General features: G+C 40.7%; 1 protein-coding gene across 1 annotated transcript in view; it reads right to left on the reverse strand.

Moving 5' to 3' along the window:
• Positions 1 to 22,949, reverse strand: part of SPAG6 (sperm associated antigen 6) — a 184,195-nt gene that overhangs the window by 99,237 nt on the left and 62,009 nt on the right. The window contains exon 4 of the mRNA XM_082258041.1: positions 12,548 to 12,731. Within this exon, the coding sequence (XP_082114167.1) occupies positions 12,548 to 12,731 (184 nt within the window). The remainder of the gene's footprint in view (positions 1 to 12,547; positions 12,732 to 22,949) is intronic.

Raw genomic sequence — 22,949 nt, forward strand, 5'->3', positions numbered from 1 at the left:
CGCTTGCAGTCTGCTAAAAAAAAGAAGCTAATGTACTTTGAGCTTCAGGTGTTTTGCTTCAGGCAACAAAACGCTCTAATGTGAACAGGGGCCATTGAAATGAAAGATTTTGCTTGTTTGGCGTTTTGAAACTTCAGAGATGAGCGTTTTGCGAGCTGAAAAACGCTCAGGTGTTAACAGGGCCTAAGGGAAGACATCTGTAGAAAGCTCAATAAAATTTTTTTGATTGCTGCCAATCAGATGTTAGACGTCATTCTTTAGTAGAGAGCACGAAAAAAAAAAAAATTAGGATAAATGATATCAGATAGCTATAGACAGCACAAAAGCCACTTATAAAACTGCCTCTTTATTACTTAGCAATGACAGGCAAATGCAAGCGTCAAAATTCTTTGAATAATTTATAGACTTTATGACAGTTAATTAAAATATGTGTATCAAGCATTTTACAAACAGACTTATTTCAGATTTAGCTTCATTATTGTGTGTTTGCACTTCAAAGATTATTTATATATATATATATTTTTTTGCTCTAGGCTCACAGTAAAAATGAAGTGCAATTATTCCAAAAGTAAGGTAATATTTGGTTGCCAACTGTCGATTTTAATGGTTAATGGTCGAATATTTTGTTGCTAACATTTTTCAAGAAAAATACAAGGCCTCGGTAATGAAAAATGTGGTGGCAGTAAAGGAAAATAAATTAGTTTCCACAAGTGCATAATAATAAATGACTTGTCATCTACCATGACTAATACATCAGTAAACTCTGTTTCCAGATATATTATGTGAGCAAAATGCATCATAACCTGAAGCTTATGCTTAAGATATATGTAATATTTTTTGCACTTAAAGCATTTGTAAACCCAACATTTTATATCCTGATATGTGCCTGCTGTACCATTTATTTGTATGAAAAGATATCCTGTTCCCTTTGTGTAGCTTCCTTTATGTGAAATTCCTTGTGTTCCTGCCAGTCTCCGTGCTTTCCTATTAAAAATTGACCATACTAAGCAGAACACAGCGTGGTCAGTTCTCTAGCTGTAGTGGGAACTCTGCTTTCCTTCAATATTCAGACTTGTCCAGCCCCCCCTCCCCCCCATCTGCACAGCCATTCACTGGGAAGACCAATGTGCTGCAATTTCTCCTCCCCCCAGGTATTTATATATATTTTAAAATCTATACACAAATGTTTTCTCTTTCATTTGTATTTACACTGAATTGGTTGTTTTACAAGGCGAGGGTTTACATACACTTTAATTTTTACATAGATTGGGACATATTAAGGTTCCATTTACCAACCATGACCACAGCAAATTTAATGTCAGCTATCATCATTTCAATATTATATAGGGCAGTCACTGAAGTTACAAAAACACAAAAGAACGGGCGGAAGGTTTGGAGGTAAAGGAGATGCTACCAATAGAAAATGTGGGCTAACAGAACATCATCAGAGTAATTAAATATAGAAGACCCACCAGATAAACAATTAATCAAATCATGTAATAAATCTAGGAATTAGAATAAGTTAACATTGTTTTTTTTATAATCATTTTTATATTGATTTTACAAGTATACAAACAAACAAAACGATAAAACAAAGGAAAAGGCCCAATCATAAAAAAGTTGTGTAAAGTAGCTTTTACATAACAGGAAGAGGATAATTTCCTCCTGCACTCCTGTGACCCATTTTCAGCAGACAGTGGGCTGAAGGCCGCTGCCAGCTAAAGTCACAGAGCCAGTCCAAGCTCGGGAAAGATTGCCAACATATGGTCGGGATCCACACACATGCCTGGACTGGCACCCGGCTCAGTCTCTCAGCGAGCTGCTGAGAGCCTGAGCCAGCCACTCCTGCCCTCCTCAGAGCAGAGAGTGGTGACTGACAGTCCCTCGCTCTCTGCTCAGCGAGCTTTGAGTACTGAGCTAATGGCAGTGTTTGATCGTCCAGTTCTCAGTGTTAGAGCCGGTGGGGGGGACAGATGCAGCATCGGACCAATGCTGCATCCACCTAGGCAAGTATGATTCTAAAATTGAAAAAAAAAATCCTATGCTATTATTGCTAAGATACAGGTAGACTTGATAACAAAACAAGAATAAGTTAATATTGATATGCCACAAAGAGGCAGAAAGATCTCCAAATTACATTGAGCTACTACATTGTGTAGTGTTGTACGCTGCTACTTAGTAAGAAAAACGTAGTAAGAGCGGCAAACCATTTTTGGCTATAAATGGTCAGATTACCCTTTAGGCCTCATGCACGCTGGACGTTATCAAAACGTCAGTAGAAAGTTGTAGCTGTAGAAGGAGTTTTTCAGCTTTTTTGCAGTAGCGTTTATCAGCGTTTTTTTAGCTTTTTTCAGCTGTAGCTTATGGCTCAAAAACATTGATAAACGCAGAATAGCCACGTTTTTCTGCGTTTTTCAGCATTTTTAAGTTTTTATCAGAGTTAGAGCGTTTTTACAGCTGAAAAACTCCTCTCAAAACCCACTGGTTCTGGGTTTTTTTTTTCCAGATAGAGTATACGCCTGCCAAAATATGCTGATAACAGCCTATGTGTGCATGGACACATAGAATAACTTGCTGGGGAATTTACTGGCTGCAAAAAAAAATGTCTGACACCAAAAACAGCAGCTGTAAACACGTCCAGTGTGCACGAGGCCTCATGTACACTGCTGCTGATAAACGGACGTTAACCCGCGTTTATAAGCTTTTTGTTTATAGGCATTTTCAATGGGGATACATTTCTGACCATTTTACAATGTAAAAAATGCTTCTAAGCGCAAACGCCGCTAAAGGCGCATAAAGGCGGCATGTAAATGCAGCAAAACGGATGTTTTTAACTGTCGGTTACTAGCTGTCAAGTTCCAGCGTTCAGGAGAGGTTTTCAAACGTCCCGTGTACATGAAGCCTTATGAAATTCTCATCAACGAAAGATGATTCCTGACCCGTTACTGTGGGTGAATACACTTAGCTCATTCCTCTCTGTCTTTGACTTATTAAAGAAAAAATTTGAATTTTTGAAAGAACTTACCGTAAAATTATTTTCGGAGTCCTCTGGCAGTCGCCGCCGGTTTAGATGTTCTTCACTATTGGGTAATGGGCCCTCTCTGCAGGAGCAGGCTAGGTAGTGAAAACTTGACAAAAAAGAGTTAAACAAGACACACCTCTAGGGGGTTGTCCCTCTCGACATTACCTCAGCTATTCAGTGCTGCTCTTCAGTTTCATAGCAAGCAGCATAGGAGACAATGAACCCCAAAATAGAGGGGCGGGGGCTGTGACTGTCAGAAGACTCAGAGAAAATAATTTTACGGTAAGTTCTTACAAAAATTCTATTTTCTCTTACGTCCTCTGACAGTCGCAGCCCGTTCAGATGTTCTTCACTATTGGGATGTCCCAGAGCAGTGTAGGTGTGAGGGGTGGGAAAAGACACAACCAAAGAATGGCAACGTGTCAACAAAGCCAGAGAAGGTTAAAAACTGAGAAAGGAGTCCCAGCAGGGAACCTAGTCCTACTCCTAAGCTAGGCAGCAAGAAACTGAAGAGCAGCACTGAATAGCTGAGGTAATATCGAGAGGGAAAGCCCCCCTACAGGTGTGTCTTTGTTTAACTCTTTTTTGTCAAGTTTTCACTACCTAGCCTGCTCCTGCAGAGAGGGCACATTACCCAATAGTGAAGAACATTTGAACGGGCTGCGACTGTCAGAGGATGTAAGAGAAATTGGATTTTTGACTTACTGTAAAATCCATTTCTCTGATGTTCATTGACAGACACAGCTCCTGATATTTTTAATCATTAGGACGTCCCAAAGCAGTGTTAAACATGAGGGGTGGGAACAGCAAAAAATTCCCAAGGCTAAAAACAGTCGCCAACTAGGCAACAGGGGCTCAACCAAAACAACTGGAGCCCACCTGAAAAAACAATACACCCTCAAAGAGGACCAAGTCCTCTAAACAGCACCCCTACAAAACCTTTGCAGCCAAAAGAGGCATCCGCAAATGCCAACACATCCACTTTATAAAGCTTTGTGAAAGTGTGCACCGACAACCAGGTGGTCGCCTTGCAAACCTGCGTCACTGACACCTGATGACGGTAGGCCCAGGAGCAACTGAGCGCCCAAGTAGAGTGTGCCTTGATAGGGAAAGGAGGAACCTGCCCCCTGATGGAATAGGCCTGAATCACCATCTGTCTGATCCATCTGGGAATGATCGCAGAGGAAGCGGACAACCCTCTCCGAGACCCATCTGTAAGCACAAATAGTGAGTCTGACTTCCTAAAAGACTCCGTATCTGCCAGGTACACGCTAATTTCCCAAACCACATCCAAGGCATGCAAGGCAATTTCCTTAGGATTTTTTGGCCTGGGACATAGTGAAGGCAACACATTGTCTTCATTCAAATGAAAATCAGGGACAACCTTTGGAAGGAATGACGGACAGGGGCGAAGAACCACCTTATCTCGGTGAACCACCAAGCAAGGTAAAATTGAAATTATTCTACAAGGGATTAAAATATAAGCTCTGGTTAAAATCCTTAGTACCATTCAATATGACAACATGCAAGAGAAGAACAGTACATTCATGGTTGCATTATCACTACCAAATACTGGTACCCCGGTGCGTTTCGACCCAATGTAGTCGTGGTCTTCATCAGGAGGGGTTTGTGAAATCTACAGAATACATTGTAACATTGGAGATACTACATAGAAATCATATCGCCTTGTCCATGTAAACATAACAGGTATATTTACTGCTGATGGATGGAGAAACATCTTGTAACCAAATATTTTTTTATCCAGAATATTCATTGGATTTCCCTCAGAGCTCCCAGGGCAGGTTTTGTTTTGGTAAAGGTGAACTAACCCTTTAAGTGTCGCCTATGGTAAAAAAAGGGGACTGAAGTTTGTTGCTATTTTACGGATGCATACAATTTTAAGATTTGGCATGTTGGGGATTTATTTACTTTGTGCAACCTCATCTTTTATTAACTTATTATAGTATAGTATATTTTTTTATGGAATTTTGCATTTTTGAAAACATTATGCCTCTATTGTGTAACATAAAAAATTGGAACTACCGCTATTTTTATTCTATAGGGTGTATGCTTTCAGAAAATGTATTTTTATGTAATCTTGAGGCCTAAAATGATTCTTTAAACGTGTTTGAAAAAACATAAAAACAGACATGGCAACAAAAGAGGGAAAGTGGAACTATGGGCAAAAAACACAAGTCCCCCCTTTCCAGGTTTTATTACCTGATGATCCTGCCAGTGGGTACCTTTTTTTTCACGCCCTGTAACAGACCCAAGCTGTTCAGAAAAAGTTTAACTTACAGTAGTAAACAAACCGCATCATACTCCCAAGGTTGCTTAGAATAGTCAGCTCTTATTGATATGGTTTAAACCTTTTTCCAAAAGAATAAGCTATTGTTGTAAAAGCTTAAAAAGTGTTAACTGAAGTTAAGCTTTAAAGTGATTTTAAGGAGTTTTTAAAGGGTTTTTTTTTTTTTTTTGTTTTAGTTTTTTGCAACAATATTGCACAGAGCTGTCCATTACTTCCCTTTTTGGAGTCCCACATTGGCAATATTCACTCCTGGGCAGTGGGCACCCGCATAGATGGCTGTGTGCTATAGGAAGCACCTGTGCAGGCTTATGTGCAATCTCTTTTCAGAAAGAACAGTATATAGTCACCCTATTAAAAGGAGTAAAAAAATATTGCATCTACATTACTAGCAGGATAAACAGGTAATAAAACTATGATATGGGAGAAACAAATTGCTGTGTGAGTGATAACTGCATCATGTCCTTTTTTATTTTGCTGATAGTTCCACTTTTTTTTTTGTAGTAAAGTTCTACTCTAATGGTTGATTTTTATTGCTGATCTATCTTCCCTTAAATTCCTATGAACATATTAGCACTGGGGACATTCTCTTAAAATAGTTCTAAAGTCCAAGTATTTTTTACCTTAATGCATTAAGGTAAAAAATGCTCCAATTACTAGTTTCCCCCTTCCTGTCCCTAAGTGAATGCTTACGTGACTCCTCCATCAATCCAGCGTTGTCCTGTCTGCAGCGTCACTGCTCTCTCTCCCTGCTCTCACACTGAGAGCAATGGGAACTATAGGCTTTGGCTACTGGCTAATCAAATCTTGTGAGGAAGGAGTGGGGGATGTGAGCAAGTGGTGCTGTGTGTCTATGGATGCACACAGCCCGATTTGGAAGCATGCAAGCAAGAGTGCCCCCCTCAGCACATGGCACAAAAAAGCATTAATGGGGGACTCCAGAAGAGGAGGTAAGGGACCGCTCTGTGCAAAATCATTACACAGAACAGGTGAGTATAACATATTTTTTATTTTAAATCAAAAAGATATCCTTTACTACCACTTGCAGGACCACTTGCAGGAAGACGGTAAGTTCTGCTTTATGCCCTCCCCCCTCTTCTATTTTTGGTACTTTTTTGGGGAAGGGGGGGGGGTGAGAAGGTACCTGGTTTTGGCAGGTACTCGCTCCCACTTTTAGTCGAGCCGTCCATCAGAAGTTCTCCTCCCCCCACGCACAGACCCAGTCAAACAACCAGCTTAGTCATATCAGTAGCTATGACTAAGCACTAGTGAAGGTGTGAAATGCATCAGCTGTTTTTGTTTCTGTACCTCTATGATGCTGTGTGGATTTTATTAATTCCAATAAACGTGAGTTGCATCGGAGTGCAGCCGTCCAAACTTCTTCATTTTCTTATGCTATGCATGCAGAGCCAGCACCCTTTCTCTGTGCCCAGCAAAATTCATCTGAGGATTGTTCACCTTCAGCGGTATCTCTTTTTTAGAAGTGGAAATGGACTTATACATTTATATCAATCATGTTTTGTATGTTAATTCTTGCTGGTCTGCACAACTGAGGGCGTGTGGCATTTCTACATACTTTGTGCTGAAAGGTATCCCTCTTCCTCATCTCAGAAAGTTGGACGGTATGCTAGAAATGTGTGTTTTGTTCAATGCTATGTTTTTATGCAACATGGAACTGGTCTAATAAATGGCCATATGTGTCTTTTTAATGAGAAAATATTTTTTTGTGAACCACAACCAGTGTGCAGTTTATTTTCTTTCCATGCAGTGAAATAATTTCACCTCGCGTTAGTCATATTAACAAGTCCTTCTGAGACGCTGTAAGTGTTGGCACGTGGCCAGCCCCTTCAGTGGGTACTGCCGGCTCACACAGGTGTACAACCTCTGGAGAGTTTCAGAATGCTGTATCACACAAGGATATAATCACATTCTATGACCTTTGAACTGTGGCAGAGCAATTCTGGAAAGCCACAGATTACCATAAATACCCATGGCTGACTATATAGAGCAACCCGATTTTTTTCTTTCTGCTGCGGCACAAATGAGATTAAGGATAATCCCTCTGTTTCTTGTAAAGTTCATTTCCATGTAAAACCTATAGCCCAGAACACCACTTCTGCAGTCCATCAAGCATGCTGGCCCAATGGATTTACAGCTTGCTGAATTTTAACTGTAGGTTTCCATTAGACAGAAACTGAACATCTTTGCTTCCTGTAACAATGCTTCCCATTGTGAGCCGCAGCACCTGTTACCACTGAGCTGCCGTTAGAAAAGGAACAACAGTTTCAAAAAGTTGCTTTGGTTGTACAAGGGCGCAATCACACTACTGGTTCATCCATCTGAAAAAACGACGTAAAGTTGGGGTTTATATTTGTATTCTTCATATATTAGTAATGGACTTAAAAAAAAAATTTAAAAAATGTGTGGGGATCTTTACAAAGCAAATTTACAAATGGCAAGATCATTGACATTAAAGTTAAGTTCACCTTTTTTTTTTTTTTTTAAAAAAAAAAGGAAAGGTAAAAAAAATGTGCATTTACTATTTTTTTCCTTTTTTTTTTTTTTTTTTTTTTAGGAGCTTGGAAAGCATTGCACCGGTGATCAGCAGATCACTGATGCCATGCAGGTCTCCGTGTAAGCTCAAAAAATAACAGAATAACTGCGCTACCTGCAATCATGTACTAAATACCAATCTGTGCAAAAAATGAATAAATAAAAACTAACTGGGAAGCAGTTACTTTCACAATCACAAACTATATGTAAAACCAGCAATAAAAATAGCTGCACTACCTACTATACTTTGTAAGTAGTGACAATTCTTAAAGTGCAAATTTAAAGTGCTAATCAGTCCATAAAAGTGCAAAAGTGCTTCAAATAAAGTGCTGTAATTCTTGAACAAAAAGTGACTGTGCTCCGTACTGAAAGAGGAATATCCCGTTCCTATCACCACTCACACGCCCTCCTAGGACCGAACTCACCTCAAATTGTTGACCTCCTGAAAGTTGTGGAGAGGGTAAAAGCAGGGTTAGGTTATAAAAAAAAAATCCAGAACTTTGAACAACTCACGAAGCACTGTTCAATCCATCATTCAAAAATGGAAAGAGTATGGTACAACTGCAAACCTACCAAGACATGACCGTCCACCTAAACTGACAGGCCGGGCAAGGAAAGCATTAATCGAAGCAGCCAGGAGCCTCATGGTAACACTGGAGGACCTGCAGAAGTCCACAGCTCAGGTGGGAGAATCTGTCCACAGGACAACTATTAGTTTTGCACTCCACAAATCTAGCCTTTATGGAAGAGTGGCAAGAAGAAAGCCATTGTTGAAAGAAAGCCATAAGAAGTCCAGTTTTCAGTTTGTGGGAAGCCATGTGGAGGACACAGCAAATATGGAAGAAGGTGCTCTGGTCAGATGAGACTAAAATTTAACTTTTTGTCCTAAAAGCAAAACCCTATATGTGGCGGAAAACGTACACTACACATCACCTTGAACACACCATCCCCACCGTGAAACATGGTGGTGGCAGCATCATGTTGTGGGGGTGCTTTTCCTCAGCAGGGACAGGGAAGCTGGTCAGAGTTGATGGGAAGATGGATGGAGCCAATCTTAGAAGAAAACCTGTTAGAATCTGCAAAAGACTTGAGACTGGGGCAGGGGTTTACCTTCCAGCAAGACAACGACCCTAAACATACAGCCAGAGCTACAATGGAATAGTTTAGAATAAAGCATATTCTTGTGTTAGAATAGCCCAGTCAAAGTCCAGACCTAATACCAATTGAGAATCTGTGGCAAGACTTGAAAACTGCTGTTCACAGATGTTTTCCATCCAATCTGACAGAGCTTGAGCTATTTTGCAAAGAAGAATGGGCAAAAATTTCACTTTCTAGATGTACAATGCTGGTAGAGACATACTCAAAAAGACGTGCAGCTGTAATTGCAGCGAAAGGTGGTTCTACAAAGTGTTGACTCAGGAGGGCCGAATACAAATGCACACCACACTTTTCAGATATTTCCTAGTAAAAAATTTTGAAAACCATTTATCATTTTCCTTCCACTTCACAATTATGTGCCACGTTGTGTTGGTCTATCACATAAAATACCAATAACTACATTTACATTTTTGGTTGTAACATGACAAAATGTGGAAAATTTCAAGAGGTATGAATACTTTTTCAAGACACTGTACACTCACAATATTTGGTGTCTCAACAGGCACCCAGAGTAATCCGCTGTCAATGTACTGGAATGCAGCTGCTTCAATGCCCTGATGCACGCTGGAGGCAGCGTGCATTCCACCAAGCAGAAGTGATGCAGTGCTGTGTGTCTGCACCCTATGCGTTTCATTACCAGGATGTCATCAGGAGGCGAGATATTGTGGGTGTATATCTTTGTATGATTCTATGAGGATGTTTTAATTAACAGCGTTGCGCAATAAGATCTTTTTGGTTCCTTTCCTTGTGGAGTACAGCAGTGCTGTGGATGGTGATATACCAGGAGAGGCTGACCAAAGGCATTAAAGTGGTTGTAAAGTCAGAAGGTTTAACCCTTCTGTGTGCAGCAGCCCCCCTCAGCCCCCTAATACTTACCTGAGCCTATCTTGATCTAGTGATGTTGCAGGAGAGTCTCGGCTGTCCGGGACTCTCCCTCCTCAATGGCTGAGACAGAAGCGTGGCACCATTGGCTCCCACTATAGTCAATCAAGGTCAGTGAGCCAATTGGGAGAGAGAGGGGGTGGGGCTGAATTGCGACTGTGTCTGAATGGTCACACAGAGCTGCGGCTCAGGTGCCCCCATAGCAAGCTGCTTGCTGTGGGGGCATTCAGCAAGAGGGAGGGGCCAAGAGCGCCAGAGAGGGACCCGAGAAGAGAAGGATCTGAGCTGCTCTGTTCAAAACCACTGCACAGAAGCAGGTAAGCATAACATGTTTGTTATTTTTAAATGAAAATAACTGAGACTTTAGTATTATTTTAGGTGCAGTTTGACATACCTCAGTATATACTCAGGAGGTCAACAATTTGTGGTGTGTTCAGTCCTAGGAGGGCACGTGAGTGGTGATGGGAATGAGATATTTCTCTTTTAGTACGAAGCACAGTCACTTTTTGTTCAAGAATTACAACACTCTTTTTGAAGCACTTTTGCTCTTTTATGGACTGACTAGCACTTTGAACTTGCACTTTAAGAATTGTGTCACTATTTATAGAGTATAATGGGTAGTGCAGCTATCTTTATTGCTGGTTTTACATGTCAGTGTAGTAGTTTCTGGAATAGAAGTGAGGGTAAAATCTAACAGGGACTCACAGCGCACTGATCAAATGTTATCCAGTTCCAGATAATCTAGACGAAATTCGCTCAGCGGTTGCCCTGCTCTACTCAATAAAAGTAAATTGTCCACTCGAATTTTGTAGAAGGAGCCTGCTGGAAAAATTTCATTCGATACATGCAATCAGATACAATCCAATACAAAAGCTCAAAACGGGGATTCAGCCAACTGTGATATATAGCATAAATAGAAGAATCTGTTTGATTTCTCTCATTTAGCCCGCAGGCAGAAATCGGCTATACACTATTATAATATTTAACAAAAATGTGTACACAAATTCTCAATACGTTTAACAGTTTGACGAACATGGTTCAAAAGTACAAAAAAAAAAAAAAAAAATACCTGATGTATAATTATACTGTAAGATTGTTATTTACGTACCAAAAAATATTGCCGTAATAGTTAGGCCACACCCCTATATGATGCAAAAAAAAAAAAAAAAAGTAAGGAGAAGAACAAAGTGGGGCTTTGTGGGCCTGAATGAGATGGTCAGAATATGAACAACACAGCAGGTTTATTTAAAACCACATGTTTATTAATTGTTCCTTATATGAAAACATGCTGTAGGGACATACATACATATAACATATATTATTTTAAAACAAGAACACAGTTAAGGATAACCAAGTGGCGGGTCTCAACAAGAGAGGTGATAAATGGTCCCTGCGCAGCCAACGCGTTTCGCTTGGTTTTGCTTCTTCAGGGCTTTAAGAGACCAAAAAACCGACTAGTGTTCCCTAGTGTGTAAAGTCATGGAGCAGACGGCAGATCCATAAGTCAACTCAAGTAGTATGTAGAACTTGGATTTTATATAGAGGTGCAAATGGTAATGCAGTGGTGAATTATATCCCCTGAATATTAGGAATATATATGCATAGTTTTGGGGCTCATGTGCAAACATACAGTATATAAGAAAAGCACATGTAGTATGAGTATACATTTTTAATGCCCCAAGACTGTATCCAAATTAACATCAAAGCACGCAGAGTATTATGTAGTTAGCCAGGCAGGTGGTTGTCTAGATATACTTTAGATAGGAAATCACTCCCTTGACCATAGTGAGAGGGGAGGAAGGGCAAAGGACATCAGAGGGGTTGATAGTAAGCTCCTCTCAGGAAGCAATCCTCTGTGTCCATGCCAAGTCAGGCAGCAACTGTGTTCTTGTTTTAAAATGATATATGTTATATGTATGTATGTCCCTTGAGCATGTTTGCACATGCCTTTTTTATAAGGAACAATTAATAAACATGTGGTTTTAAATAAACCTGCTGTGTTGTTCATATTCTGACCACCTCATTCAGGCCCACAAAGCCCCACTTTGTTCTTCTCCTTACCTTTTTTTTTTTTGCATTGTTATTTACGTGGGAAATATTTCTAGAAAAATATCAGGGGTACACTATATCAATGCACTAGACGCACTATGACCTAAAACTTCCTTTGTATTAATAACTAAAACTCATAATGTAGAAATTAAAAGGAAGTCATATGGATGCCAAGTGTATGACCTTATAGGCAACGCGGAATTAATGCAATACAAAAATGATAGAACAGATATACAACTGCCTTCATTACACTATAGAGATAACAGCCGGACAGCAAGTATGCATTTAGCTGCTGTTGTCAATTGTTCTGTCTGTGTAGAGATGTGTGGCTCAAAAATAGCTTAAAATCTCACTTAAAAAAATGTCTATACTGCTCCTTAAAAACATTTTGTCACTTGTCACTGTGGTCAAAAACAGACTTTGATTTGACCCCACTAACAATTACAAACTTCAGCAAATGTTAAAATGAAAACATTTAAAATGTAATGATACTACTCTTATAAACAGTTTAAGAAGAGAAACATTTTGCGAGCCAGGAAAACTTTATTATATAAGATGTATCTTTGGTGACAGCGTACCTGCATTATGCCGTGCTATACATCCCAAAGCCCAGGCTGCTGCTTCTTTCACACCAGGGTCAAAGTCCTCCAAGCAAATAACCAGTGTGTCCACGGCTCCACAATCCACTATTGACTGAGCCAACTGAGGAGAATGCTTGGCAACAGCTCGGAGAACAAATGCTGCAGCTTTCTTATAGAAGCGCTGTGGGAAGAGGAACAGGCCCAAGTTATTACATAAAACAGTTACATGCAGCAGCTGATTCATTCTCATGTCATGTCTTTTTATGTGATTTTCCAGTATCCCTCTTATCAACATAATACAAAGATTTTTAGCATCACTAATGAAGTTATCCAGTCTTCTTAAAGTGTTACTAAGCCCCCAACAGTAAATTCAGTCTGTATATGTAGTAAAGCATACTTGTTATACCCACTGTGGGTTAATCCTCTGCATTGTGTAAAAAAGCTGTTTGATCCTGTCTCCTCTGATCCTTCTCTTCTTCTACAGTCCTCAATATATCTCCTGATAGTACAGAGCTAGGGGACAAGCTGCAGATGCCCAGTGAGGTGTGTATTGCTAGAGATTTTTTTTTTTTTCTTGGGAGAGTGCATGTGATCAGCACAGAGCCAATCAGTGCTGCCCAGACACAGGGTCAGGGATCCTGCATCCTCATAGGGTCAGGGGTCCTGCATCCTCATAGGGTCAGGGGTCCCGCATCCTCATAGGACAATCAGGGGAGAAGGAAAACTCCTCCTTTAAGCTTTACCCAGACACTGATAGACTGCTCTAACTGCTGATGAGAAAAGGTATTTAGCAGTTTATAATTACTAAAATAATAGCATTTCCATGTTCTGTGTACTGTGAGAAACCAGATATAGTGGAACCTTGGTTTACGAGTATAATTCGTTCCAGCAGCTTGCTTGTAATCCAAAACACTCGTATATCAAAGCAAGTTTTCCCATAGGAAAGCATTGAAACTCAGATGATTCGTTCCACAAGCATTTATAGTAATATAAAGATATGCTGTTATATATAAAGTAGTACATTACTGTACAGTATAAGTATGCCATCTCCTTTGTTAAACATTATGTGTCCCTGTATTCGTGCTTTACTACATAACAGATGCCGATTATACTTTATTAGTGCTTGTCTGGCTGTTCACTCACAACACTGCAGCCCTCTGCTTCCTCCTCCCCTCCTCCTCAGATGACGTCAGAAGGAGTGATCGGCCCCTCCCGCCGGGTAGAGCAGGGAGACGAGGTGAGAGAGAGGCAGAGAAACGAGGAGACACATACATACAGTAAGTGCAGGGACACTCTAAAACAATATAAATCGGCATGTTTATACAGTGTACAAGCGCTGGGACACATAATGGTATGTGAGAGAGTGCATTTACAGAGGGGATGGCATGCTTTTAGAGTATAAAACTGCTCGTATATCAAGACAGTGCTCGTATACCAAGACAGTTTTTTTTAAAAAATGTTGCTCGTCTTTCAAAACGCTCGTAAACAGAGGTACTCGTAAACCAAGGTTCCACTGTATAGTGAAATGCAGGGTCCTGGGTTTAGTAACACTTTATTAGCTAAACGATGAAGGATGCCAGTTCACATGGATTCAGGTTTTCACATCATCACTCATTCACACCATGGTTTGTGTTCAATACAAGTGTGTTAAAGTGGTTGTAAACCTCAAACATGAAATATAAACAAAGCATATCTCTCTATAGGGCAGTGGTGGCAAACCTTGGCACCCCAGATGTTTTGGAACTACATTTCCCATGATGCTCAACTACACTGCAGAGTGCATGAGCATCATGGGAAATGTAGTTCCAAAATATCTGGGGTGCCAAGGTTCGCCATCACTGCTATAGGGTGTCTCAATTAAGAGCACTAAGGCTGGCCATACATTATACAATTTTCTTGCACAATTTTCCTTTAGATTTCCCAAAACCATATAATAAGAGGTCAAACCTAAACACTTTTAATTTGTATGCAACCAGGAAGGTCCTTGTACTACAAAGTTGAAGTCTAAAGGAATTTGAATTAGAAAACTGCATAATGTATGGCCAGCTTAAGTGTCTTTTCTGTCTACTGTTTCATTCCTCTGCTATCATCATAAATCACTTCTGTAAAGTTTTCCTGACACCAAGAGAAAAATGGTGATGGGGAGGGATCTCCAGCTGATTGACTGCCTCAGCTCTGTTCCTGTGTGCTGTGTGAAGGGGGGGTGGGGGGGGTGTCCCTTCCCTTCCCTTCCCTTCAATCAGCTCTCAGACCTTTCCTCACTAAGCTCTCATCATGTGTGATTTCAGCTCCCCCCCCCCTTTTTTTTTTTTGACAACTCAGACAAGCTTTAGAACTTCTGGACTTTAAACGGATGTAGAGAAGAGAATACTGCAGATAAAAAGGTACAACTTATGTAGGAGAATTTGTTCCATCTCTGTTTATCATCTGAGACCGGTCACTTCACTGGATATATATATATATATATATATATATATATATATATATATGGAAAGGTTTACAACCACTTTAAGGCAGCCCATTAAGACCTTGTTCACACTTGCTCAAAATACTGACGCTGAACAAATGCAACTATAGCTTTAATGCGCAATGTTTGGCGCGTTTAATGCACTTGTAAAAAATGCTCCCCAAACGCCCTATGCACGCCTGAAGTGCATTTGACGCACATTTAAGGTGCGTTACAAATGCACCCCAGATGCCTCTAGACGCCCCTGCCTCTAAACACCAATGTATGCATAGACACACAGGCTAAAATGGAGGGGCATTTCGAGGCAGAAAAAAAACCTAACCTCAAACGCCTGCAAAAGCTGCATTTTTTTTTAGCTCAAGTGTGTTTGAGGCCTTAAGAAGCACCATGTTTTTTTTTTTTTTTGTTTTTTTTACTAAACAAGATATTAAAGTGGTTGTTAACCCACTGTTGTATAAGCATGCCATCCCCTATGTTATATAACCCTATGTGTCCCTGTGCCTGTGCTCTATAAAAAAAATGCAGATTATACATTATATCAGAGCGTCTCCCACCACTCACGTGACCCCTCGGCTCTCTCTGCCGTGGAGGAGAGGAGAGAGATCCCAGGAGTCACGTGAGCACCGGGAGACACTCAGCTATAAGGTATAATCTGCATCTTTTTTATACAGCACAGGGACACATAGCATTACATAACAGAGGGGATGACATGCATATACAATAGATATGAGAGCAGCAGAAGGGGCGGATCGTGGAGTGGACAGAGCTGACAGGCAGGAAGGGGAGGGGGGAGGAGGACAGAGGAGGAAACCGAGGAGCAGAAAGGAGAGCTGCAGAGGACAGAGGCACGTAAACTGACCACAATGTCAGAGCTCAGCAGCCATGATAAACTGTGCTCAGTTTACAGGTGGGAGGGCATAGCCAGACAGAATTAGCCAGGTATTTCAGGTGATACAAGGGGCCGAATTACGCAGCACAAGCACTGTGTTACAGCATAACATGTTTTAAGGGAACAGGATCCATTTTATTTATTTTTTTTTAGTTTAACAAACACTTTATTTCCTACCCTAATACAATACAGTACAGTACTTGTTTTGCTTGTGAGCACTTTTACATTCAGGCTGCAAATCCCCTTTGAAAAATGGACCATATTTTCTAAACAGTTGATTTTAACTAAATAAACTGAATTATATTCAAAGGTTCTCCCTCACCTGTTACATATAAAATGGAAGATATCTGAAATGATTAGTCCAGGATTAAAAATTAATTTCCCAAAAGGCTTACAGATATGATGTGGCTGGGGTAAAGCCCTGTACACACGTACCGATCGTCGGCCGACGATCGGCCGTCTTTTGTCCCCGGGCTGTCGGTGTCTGTTGAAAAGTGCAAAGACAGCACATGAATTTTGTCCGCCGACTACAGCCGACTGCAGAAGTGATGTCATGTAATGGTTAACTTTCCGTGTGTTTTTTCTTCTCTGAGCATGCCCAGTCTTGCAAATCTGCGGTCTGTCGGCCGAATTCTGTACTGACTGGCGAACAATCGGCCGCTCTGGTGTCGGCATACAAAAATTTTAATGCTTGCAAGACAGATTCTTTTCGGCCGAATGTGCACCGACGGCTGTCGGAGGCATCATACTAACAAGCCGACAATCGGCAGATCGGTCGTCGGCCGAAGCTTTTCGGCCGACGATCGGTACGTGTGTACGGGGCTTAAGGTTATACACATCAGCAGAATATTAAACTCTTCAGTAAAGAAGGCAGAATGGAGTTTTGTTTTTGCAGAAACTGGATGGAATGCGCTTATTAAAATAAGTCATAGATTTATGAAGCACTGGCAGCTTAAAACAATTGATGTACCAATGCCAGAGATATTGATTCATGTACAGCTAATAAAACAGCCCATGTAATATATGCAGGATTCAGGATCTGCACTGCACTTAGCACAATTTCCCTCTGCAAAGATTTTGCCATCTGGGCGAAAGCACCTCGGATCATTATCATTTTCAAGTGCGCTACATTCATTTTTTGGATCTCAGAGATGATTTTTCCGCCCCGCTTACATAATGCTGCTTTGAAAAACGGCCAAAGATCACGCCAGAAGATTTTCTTCTCTTTTTGGATTCATCACAAAGCAAATAAGAATAAATGCACTAAAAATTCTTCACTGACTGACTACAGGCAAGCAAGGCTTTCAGGCCTAGTGGTTTGGTAACTGTCTCAAAGAAACAGAAATCTACCACAAATGAAGCAGACCCAGCCTACAGCTGCAAATGGTGTTTGGATCTTTTTTCTCATCTAGTTTTATTTTTTTTTTCTCATCTAGTTTTATTTTTTTTAAGATTTTTTTTTTTTCTAAACAAAATAAAAACCTCATAAGAAAATAAGAAAAACAAGCAGAGGAGGCAGAGGAGGGTATGTCTACAAGCCGGTTCACACTTGTGCAGATGCGCTGATCGCATGTAATTCGGAGCGCACTGCTCCTTCATTACATGCGATCTCCTGTGCGGATGCGAGTTCAGCCATACACTTTGTATGGCTGAATTCGCAGTGCATCCGCAGCAAACTCGCACATGAGGCATTTTTTGAGCCGCCTCAGAATCGGATTGCACAGTGGTTCACACTTGGGCGATCCGATTCTGTGCGAAGTTGCAGATCGTGCTGCGATATGCGATCAAACTGGGGGTGTCGTTAACATTTAATTGACACCCCCTGCGTGAACTGCCAGATGTGCAGATGCGATGCGGGATCACGCTGCATATTCGCAGCGTTCTCGCATCGCACAAATGTGAATCGAGCCGGCTCACAGATAAGGTGAATATACAAGGCCAGTTTTGTATAAAATTTTATATTCCAATTTCAGCATTACAATATTGTAATAAAGGTCACCAACAAATGGTAGCAGTGTCATCTTGTTTGATATTCAATTACAATACGACTCCCAGATAAGGGAGTCGTCTGGTTGTTGGTGATGCAATTCCTCACATGTTGGTTTCATTCATGTCTTTTGGGATTGTACTGAAATACAACTGTTCTATTATGCCAGGAAAAGTAATATTCTCTCTTGGAAGAAATCTATTGCCCTGACCATTACAACCTGGAAGGCTCTGATAAACAAGGCCCTGCCTCTTTATGAAGCCACATATGCCAGTAGAGGGGTGCCAGCAAAATGTGACAAAGTGCGGGGAGGCTGGGTGGGAGAGAGCTGTCTCTCTTTGAAAATACAGTTCAACTTTTTATTAATACCATAATACTGTATGTAGTGTTCCCTATTGAAATTTGATGGGGATAGGTATCTGAATGTATTACATGTGAGATATATTTTTGAAGTGTTGTTTTTTATTCCTAGCATTTTTGGGAGTTTTTGGTTCAAGCTTGCTGTTATATATTATATATTGTCCAGTGCATACCTTTTATTAAATGTTTTTTACAGATTACTAGAGGGTGTTGTATCATCCTTGATTTTGTGTGCTGTTTCACCACATCTATCCCTTTTTTGGTTCATCTAGTGCTACCATGGGATTATTTTTGGTTCTTCTACATTTTTTATCCCTAGATGCCGTAGCCAGTTGCATGAAAATGGGTAGGAGAAAATAATACTTTCTGGGGACTTGTGTTTGGTTTTTATCCTGAGTCTGCCCTTTGCTCTTTGTCAGGGCTGTTCTGACCATTTGTGCTGATGTATGACTTCTTGGTTTTTGTTACTTTTTAGTTTTTGTTCTGTCGTTTGACAAAGTGTCATGTTTGTACTATGCTGAAAATTTAAAAAAAAAAATGTCCAATTGCAAGACGACCAGATAATGCAATAAATTACTTTCTATAACACAGGCTAAAACAATCTTTATACACCCACCCATCAGATTACAGAAGACAGATAGGAATCATACCAAGGGCCCACCAGTGTGGTAATTGGTAAATCAACCAAAATAATAATGATGGCAGAAACAGAGACATGGTATTGCGGTCAAATCCATAGTTTTATCAAGCGGTAACTACAGGTTGAAGGCTGGAGCAACTTATACTATTAAAGCGGTAGTATCACCAATTTTACAACTTTGCATAATCAAAATGATCTGTGTCCGTATTATTTTACCAACCTTTTACCCTGCCTGTCACTTCAGCCGTTCTCCTTCGATTTAGATCGCTGCAGTCAATTACGTCACTCGCGCATGCTCATTGTGATCTTATTTTCCGGCAAGATAATGAGCTTGCCGGAATAATTCAGTGTCTATTGCGGGGCTGCGTCATTTCCTCTGCTAGACGTCAGCCCCGTGCTCCCGCGAGACTCCGACCTTCCCCCATGAAAAAAATTCTCCACTACCCCATGTGACTTGCTACGTCACAGGGGAGATAGTGGACAGCCTCCTATTGGCTGTCCAAATGGTGAATGAAACCAAAACGAGGCTTGGTTTCGGCGTCTACTGCGCATGCGCGGGATTTAGGAACAAACCCATACTGTGGGCGGAAATACAGCAGCAATCAGCAGACGAAAACCACAGCAAGGATGGCGGCGCTCGACATCACAGAAAACCGAACAGAAAATATGAAATTATACAGGTTAGGAAAACGTATAATTGATTGCTTTCATTCTATTATATTGAAAAATACATGTTACCGGTGTTGATTGCATTTAAATGATATGCTATGACTGAGTTTACTACCGCTTTAAAGGATGTTCTATCTAGGCAGTTTCAGCCTAAACAGAGAAGGCCATAAAAAAAAATTGTTCCACACACAGCATGTACCTATTAGGACAAACCCTCTATATTTCAATACAGGTATGGGCTGTGTTAAGCCGGCTGAACATTAAAAAAATGTTTAGTGCCTTTAAATAGCTAATGTGTGGCAAAGCCATAGTTTAATCCAGCCTTTCAATTCTGTAATGTCTGGTTATTTTATGCCCGACAATCTGTACTATTTTATGTTGTTTGTTGTTCACGTTGCTTTTGTACTCTGTTTTCAATAAAAACGTATTAAAAAAAAAAATCCATCTTTTTTCAATCAGGGTGCTGTGGCACTCTGAGATGCCTTCTGGGCTCTTCAGGGGTGCCTGGTCAAAATGCTTAAAAATTACCCCAAATTGCCGACAAGCCAGCAAGTGGATAAAGCTTGCCTTTTTGTTACACAAAGCCACAGGTCTTTATTGTGCAACATTACAACCTGCTGCTGGCATTGTGGCAAACGGTGACATCATCAGTTGATAAAGAGCATGTCGGGTGCTCCTTGCTTCCCCTCTCCTGCCCCTATCTCCCAGCACTGGGGTCACATTAGCAGAGAGGGAGAGAAATTGAGGGATAAGAGAGATGTTGGAATACTAGTTTGTACCAGTGTGCAAAGGTGTAGTTGCTTTGTAAGAATAAATCACCTCCAACAATAGGTGTCCTAGATGTGCGGCTGCTCTTGCTACGTTATGTAAAACTTTCTGCTATAATGTCAATATTATGCTGCATTATCCCCTCCAACCAGCTTGGGGAGAGCAAAGCCAAGCCAGCTCATGGACTTCTATGCAGAGAGCAGTGAATTATGGGAATTGTAGTGCAAGACAGCAGCCATACAATAGGGCCAGTGGACTCTTATACTACAGTTCTTAAAAGGCATTGAGGAGTAGGGGAAGGAGAGTTGATTTTTACTGAACTGCCCGGGAAAGCATCTTTTTCTTGGCGCTGGGGACTTGGGAAGGGCACATCTGAAGCCAGATTAGTGGGGGGCCCTGGGAAGACCAGGAGTAAGACACCCTTCTTGCAAAATACAGACCGCAGTGATCGAGCAGTGCCATTCTCATGCAGGGATTGGAGAATCCTCTAACCCACAGCTTCACACAGCCAGTCTTTGGAGGCTCTTCAGAAAGAGAGCGGGGCGCCCCATCCTACTGCGAATATCCAGCTAAATCGCAGGGACCAGTGAGAGGGCTCCTTATACAACAAATGCTCTGTAAGCAGAAGTTTTTTGAGGCAGGACATTAAGCATATCACATCACATCTTACCTACTTTGCAATTATACCCCCCCCCCTTTCTATACTGTTTCTTTGCCTTACCTGTTGCATCTTTACCATCCTACACCGCATGCTGGTTCATTGGGACTGCCAACAAGTGCATCAATGCTTTTTAAAGGGCCCCAATGATACCCGGCAGAAGAACCATACACCTCACTTCCATTTTAATTACTATCATTTTCCCATGGAAAGTGCATACAAGTCAGTCTAGGCCTAGCATAACTGCTATTAATGCACTCTGGTAGTATAGTCCTGCTCTTGGTAATTTAAGTTTTCATAACTGTGCACTGCTGCACCTATGATGGTGTTGCTAATGTTTATGCTGGTCTAGTAACCAAAGGTTAGTTTTATACTTTGTCCTTATCACTCATCTTTCCATATGCTAAGGGTGTTACCACCATTGTGGGTCCAACCCTATGCTTGTTCTGTTATCAAATTTGCTTAGTGACAATATATTAAGTTACTTTACTGACTTGCTTAACCTCCCTGGCGGTATGATTCTTTTGGATTTTAGGTGCTGAAAGCGGTACCATTATTTTGCATGTAATTGTTGTGAATGAGCAGCCCAAACCAACTGTATACATTTATTATATATATATATATATGTATGTATACATATATTATGTATACATATATTATATATATATATATATATATATATATATATATATATAATGTATACAGTTGGTTTGGGCTGCTCATTCACAAGAATTACGTATACATATATATATATATATATATATATATATATATACATATATATGTATATACGTATATATATATATATATATATATATATATATATATATATACATACATACATACATACATTTTTTTTTTTGAATGGTATCAGTGTGTTTGGTGTGTTTTACATTTGAATTTGCCGCCGGTTCCACCCCCCGGCGGACGTCACGTCGCCGGAGACGGAAGCCGGGCTCGCAGACGATCGGGAGGAAGCTCCGCCGCCGCATACCGCCCGCAGACATCGCTGGATCCCGGAGAACAGGTAAGTAAAACCTCTTCCAGGATCCAGCGATGTTCCTAACGGTACCCCGAGTGTGGCTCGGGGTTACCGCTTTTGGCTCTAAAATCTAACCCCGAGTCACGCTCGGGAATACCGCTAGGAAGGTTAATGCCTGTTTCATTGATAAAGTGGCAAGTGCTACTTCTAGTGTGTATAGCTACATCACTTTTTTATCCTTTGTTTCTGCCATTCAGTGCTGCTAATTTCCTGCAGCTTCTCTGCACCCATTTACTGTCTATATGCACTCCAGTGATGTATTTATTTATCAGGGTTGGTTTCCATATGAAAACAAGGGGCCATGCCTGAGTAATGTGCATTAAAATGGCACAATTAAGAGCCAGGAACAGCGAGCTGTCACCCGATAATACAAATTGCCTAAACAAAGCAGGATCACCAAAAGAAAAAAACAATACAGCCCCCACATCTAACGATTCCTTAGCTGCAATATATTACATTTTTAGTTTTGGGTTTAATATTGTTTTAAGCTTATATGAGATTTAGGGCTAGTTCACACTACATGCAGTCCATTTTATTTATGCAATACAAATGCATGGAAAGTAGGTTATATGGTTTTCAATGGCATAGTTCACACCAGTGTGGTCAGTTCCGGGGCGTTGCAGTTCTAAAAAAAAAGGATGAACATGCTGCATTTTTTCTGTACGGGAACCTACTGGAACGTGGTAAAATGCATCAAAAACGCCATGAAATGCACTATAACATCAAAAACGCATTAAAAAAGCATCTGAAATGCATCCAGAAATGGCTCAAAAATGCACCGGAATGCATCAAATAAAAACGCGCATGCAGATATGCATCCCGAATAGATCTGGAGTGCATTTCTGTGGTGTGAACCAGCCCTTAATGATGAGGTTACCAATGTATTTTGATAAATATCAATGTATTCCAGAAAACCCTA

Source organism: Pelophylax lessonae, assembly GCF_965119305.1.
Source record: "Pelophylax lessonae genome assembly, chromosome: 5".
Taxonomy (NCBI): domain Eukaryota; kingdom Metazoa; phylum Chordata; class Amphibia; order Anura; family Ranidae; genus Pelophylax; species Pelophylax lessonae.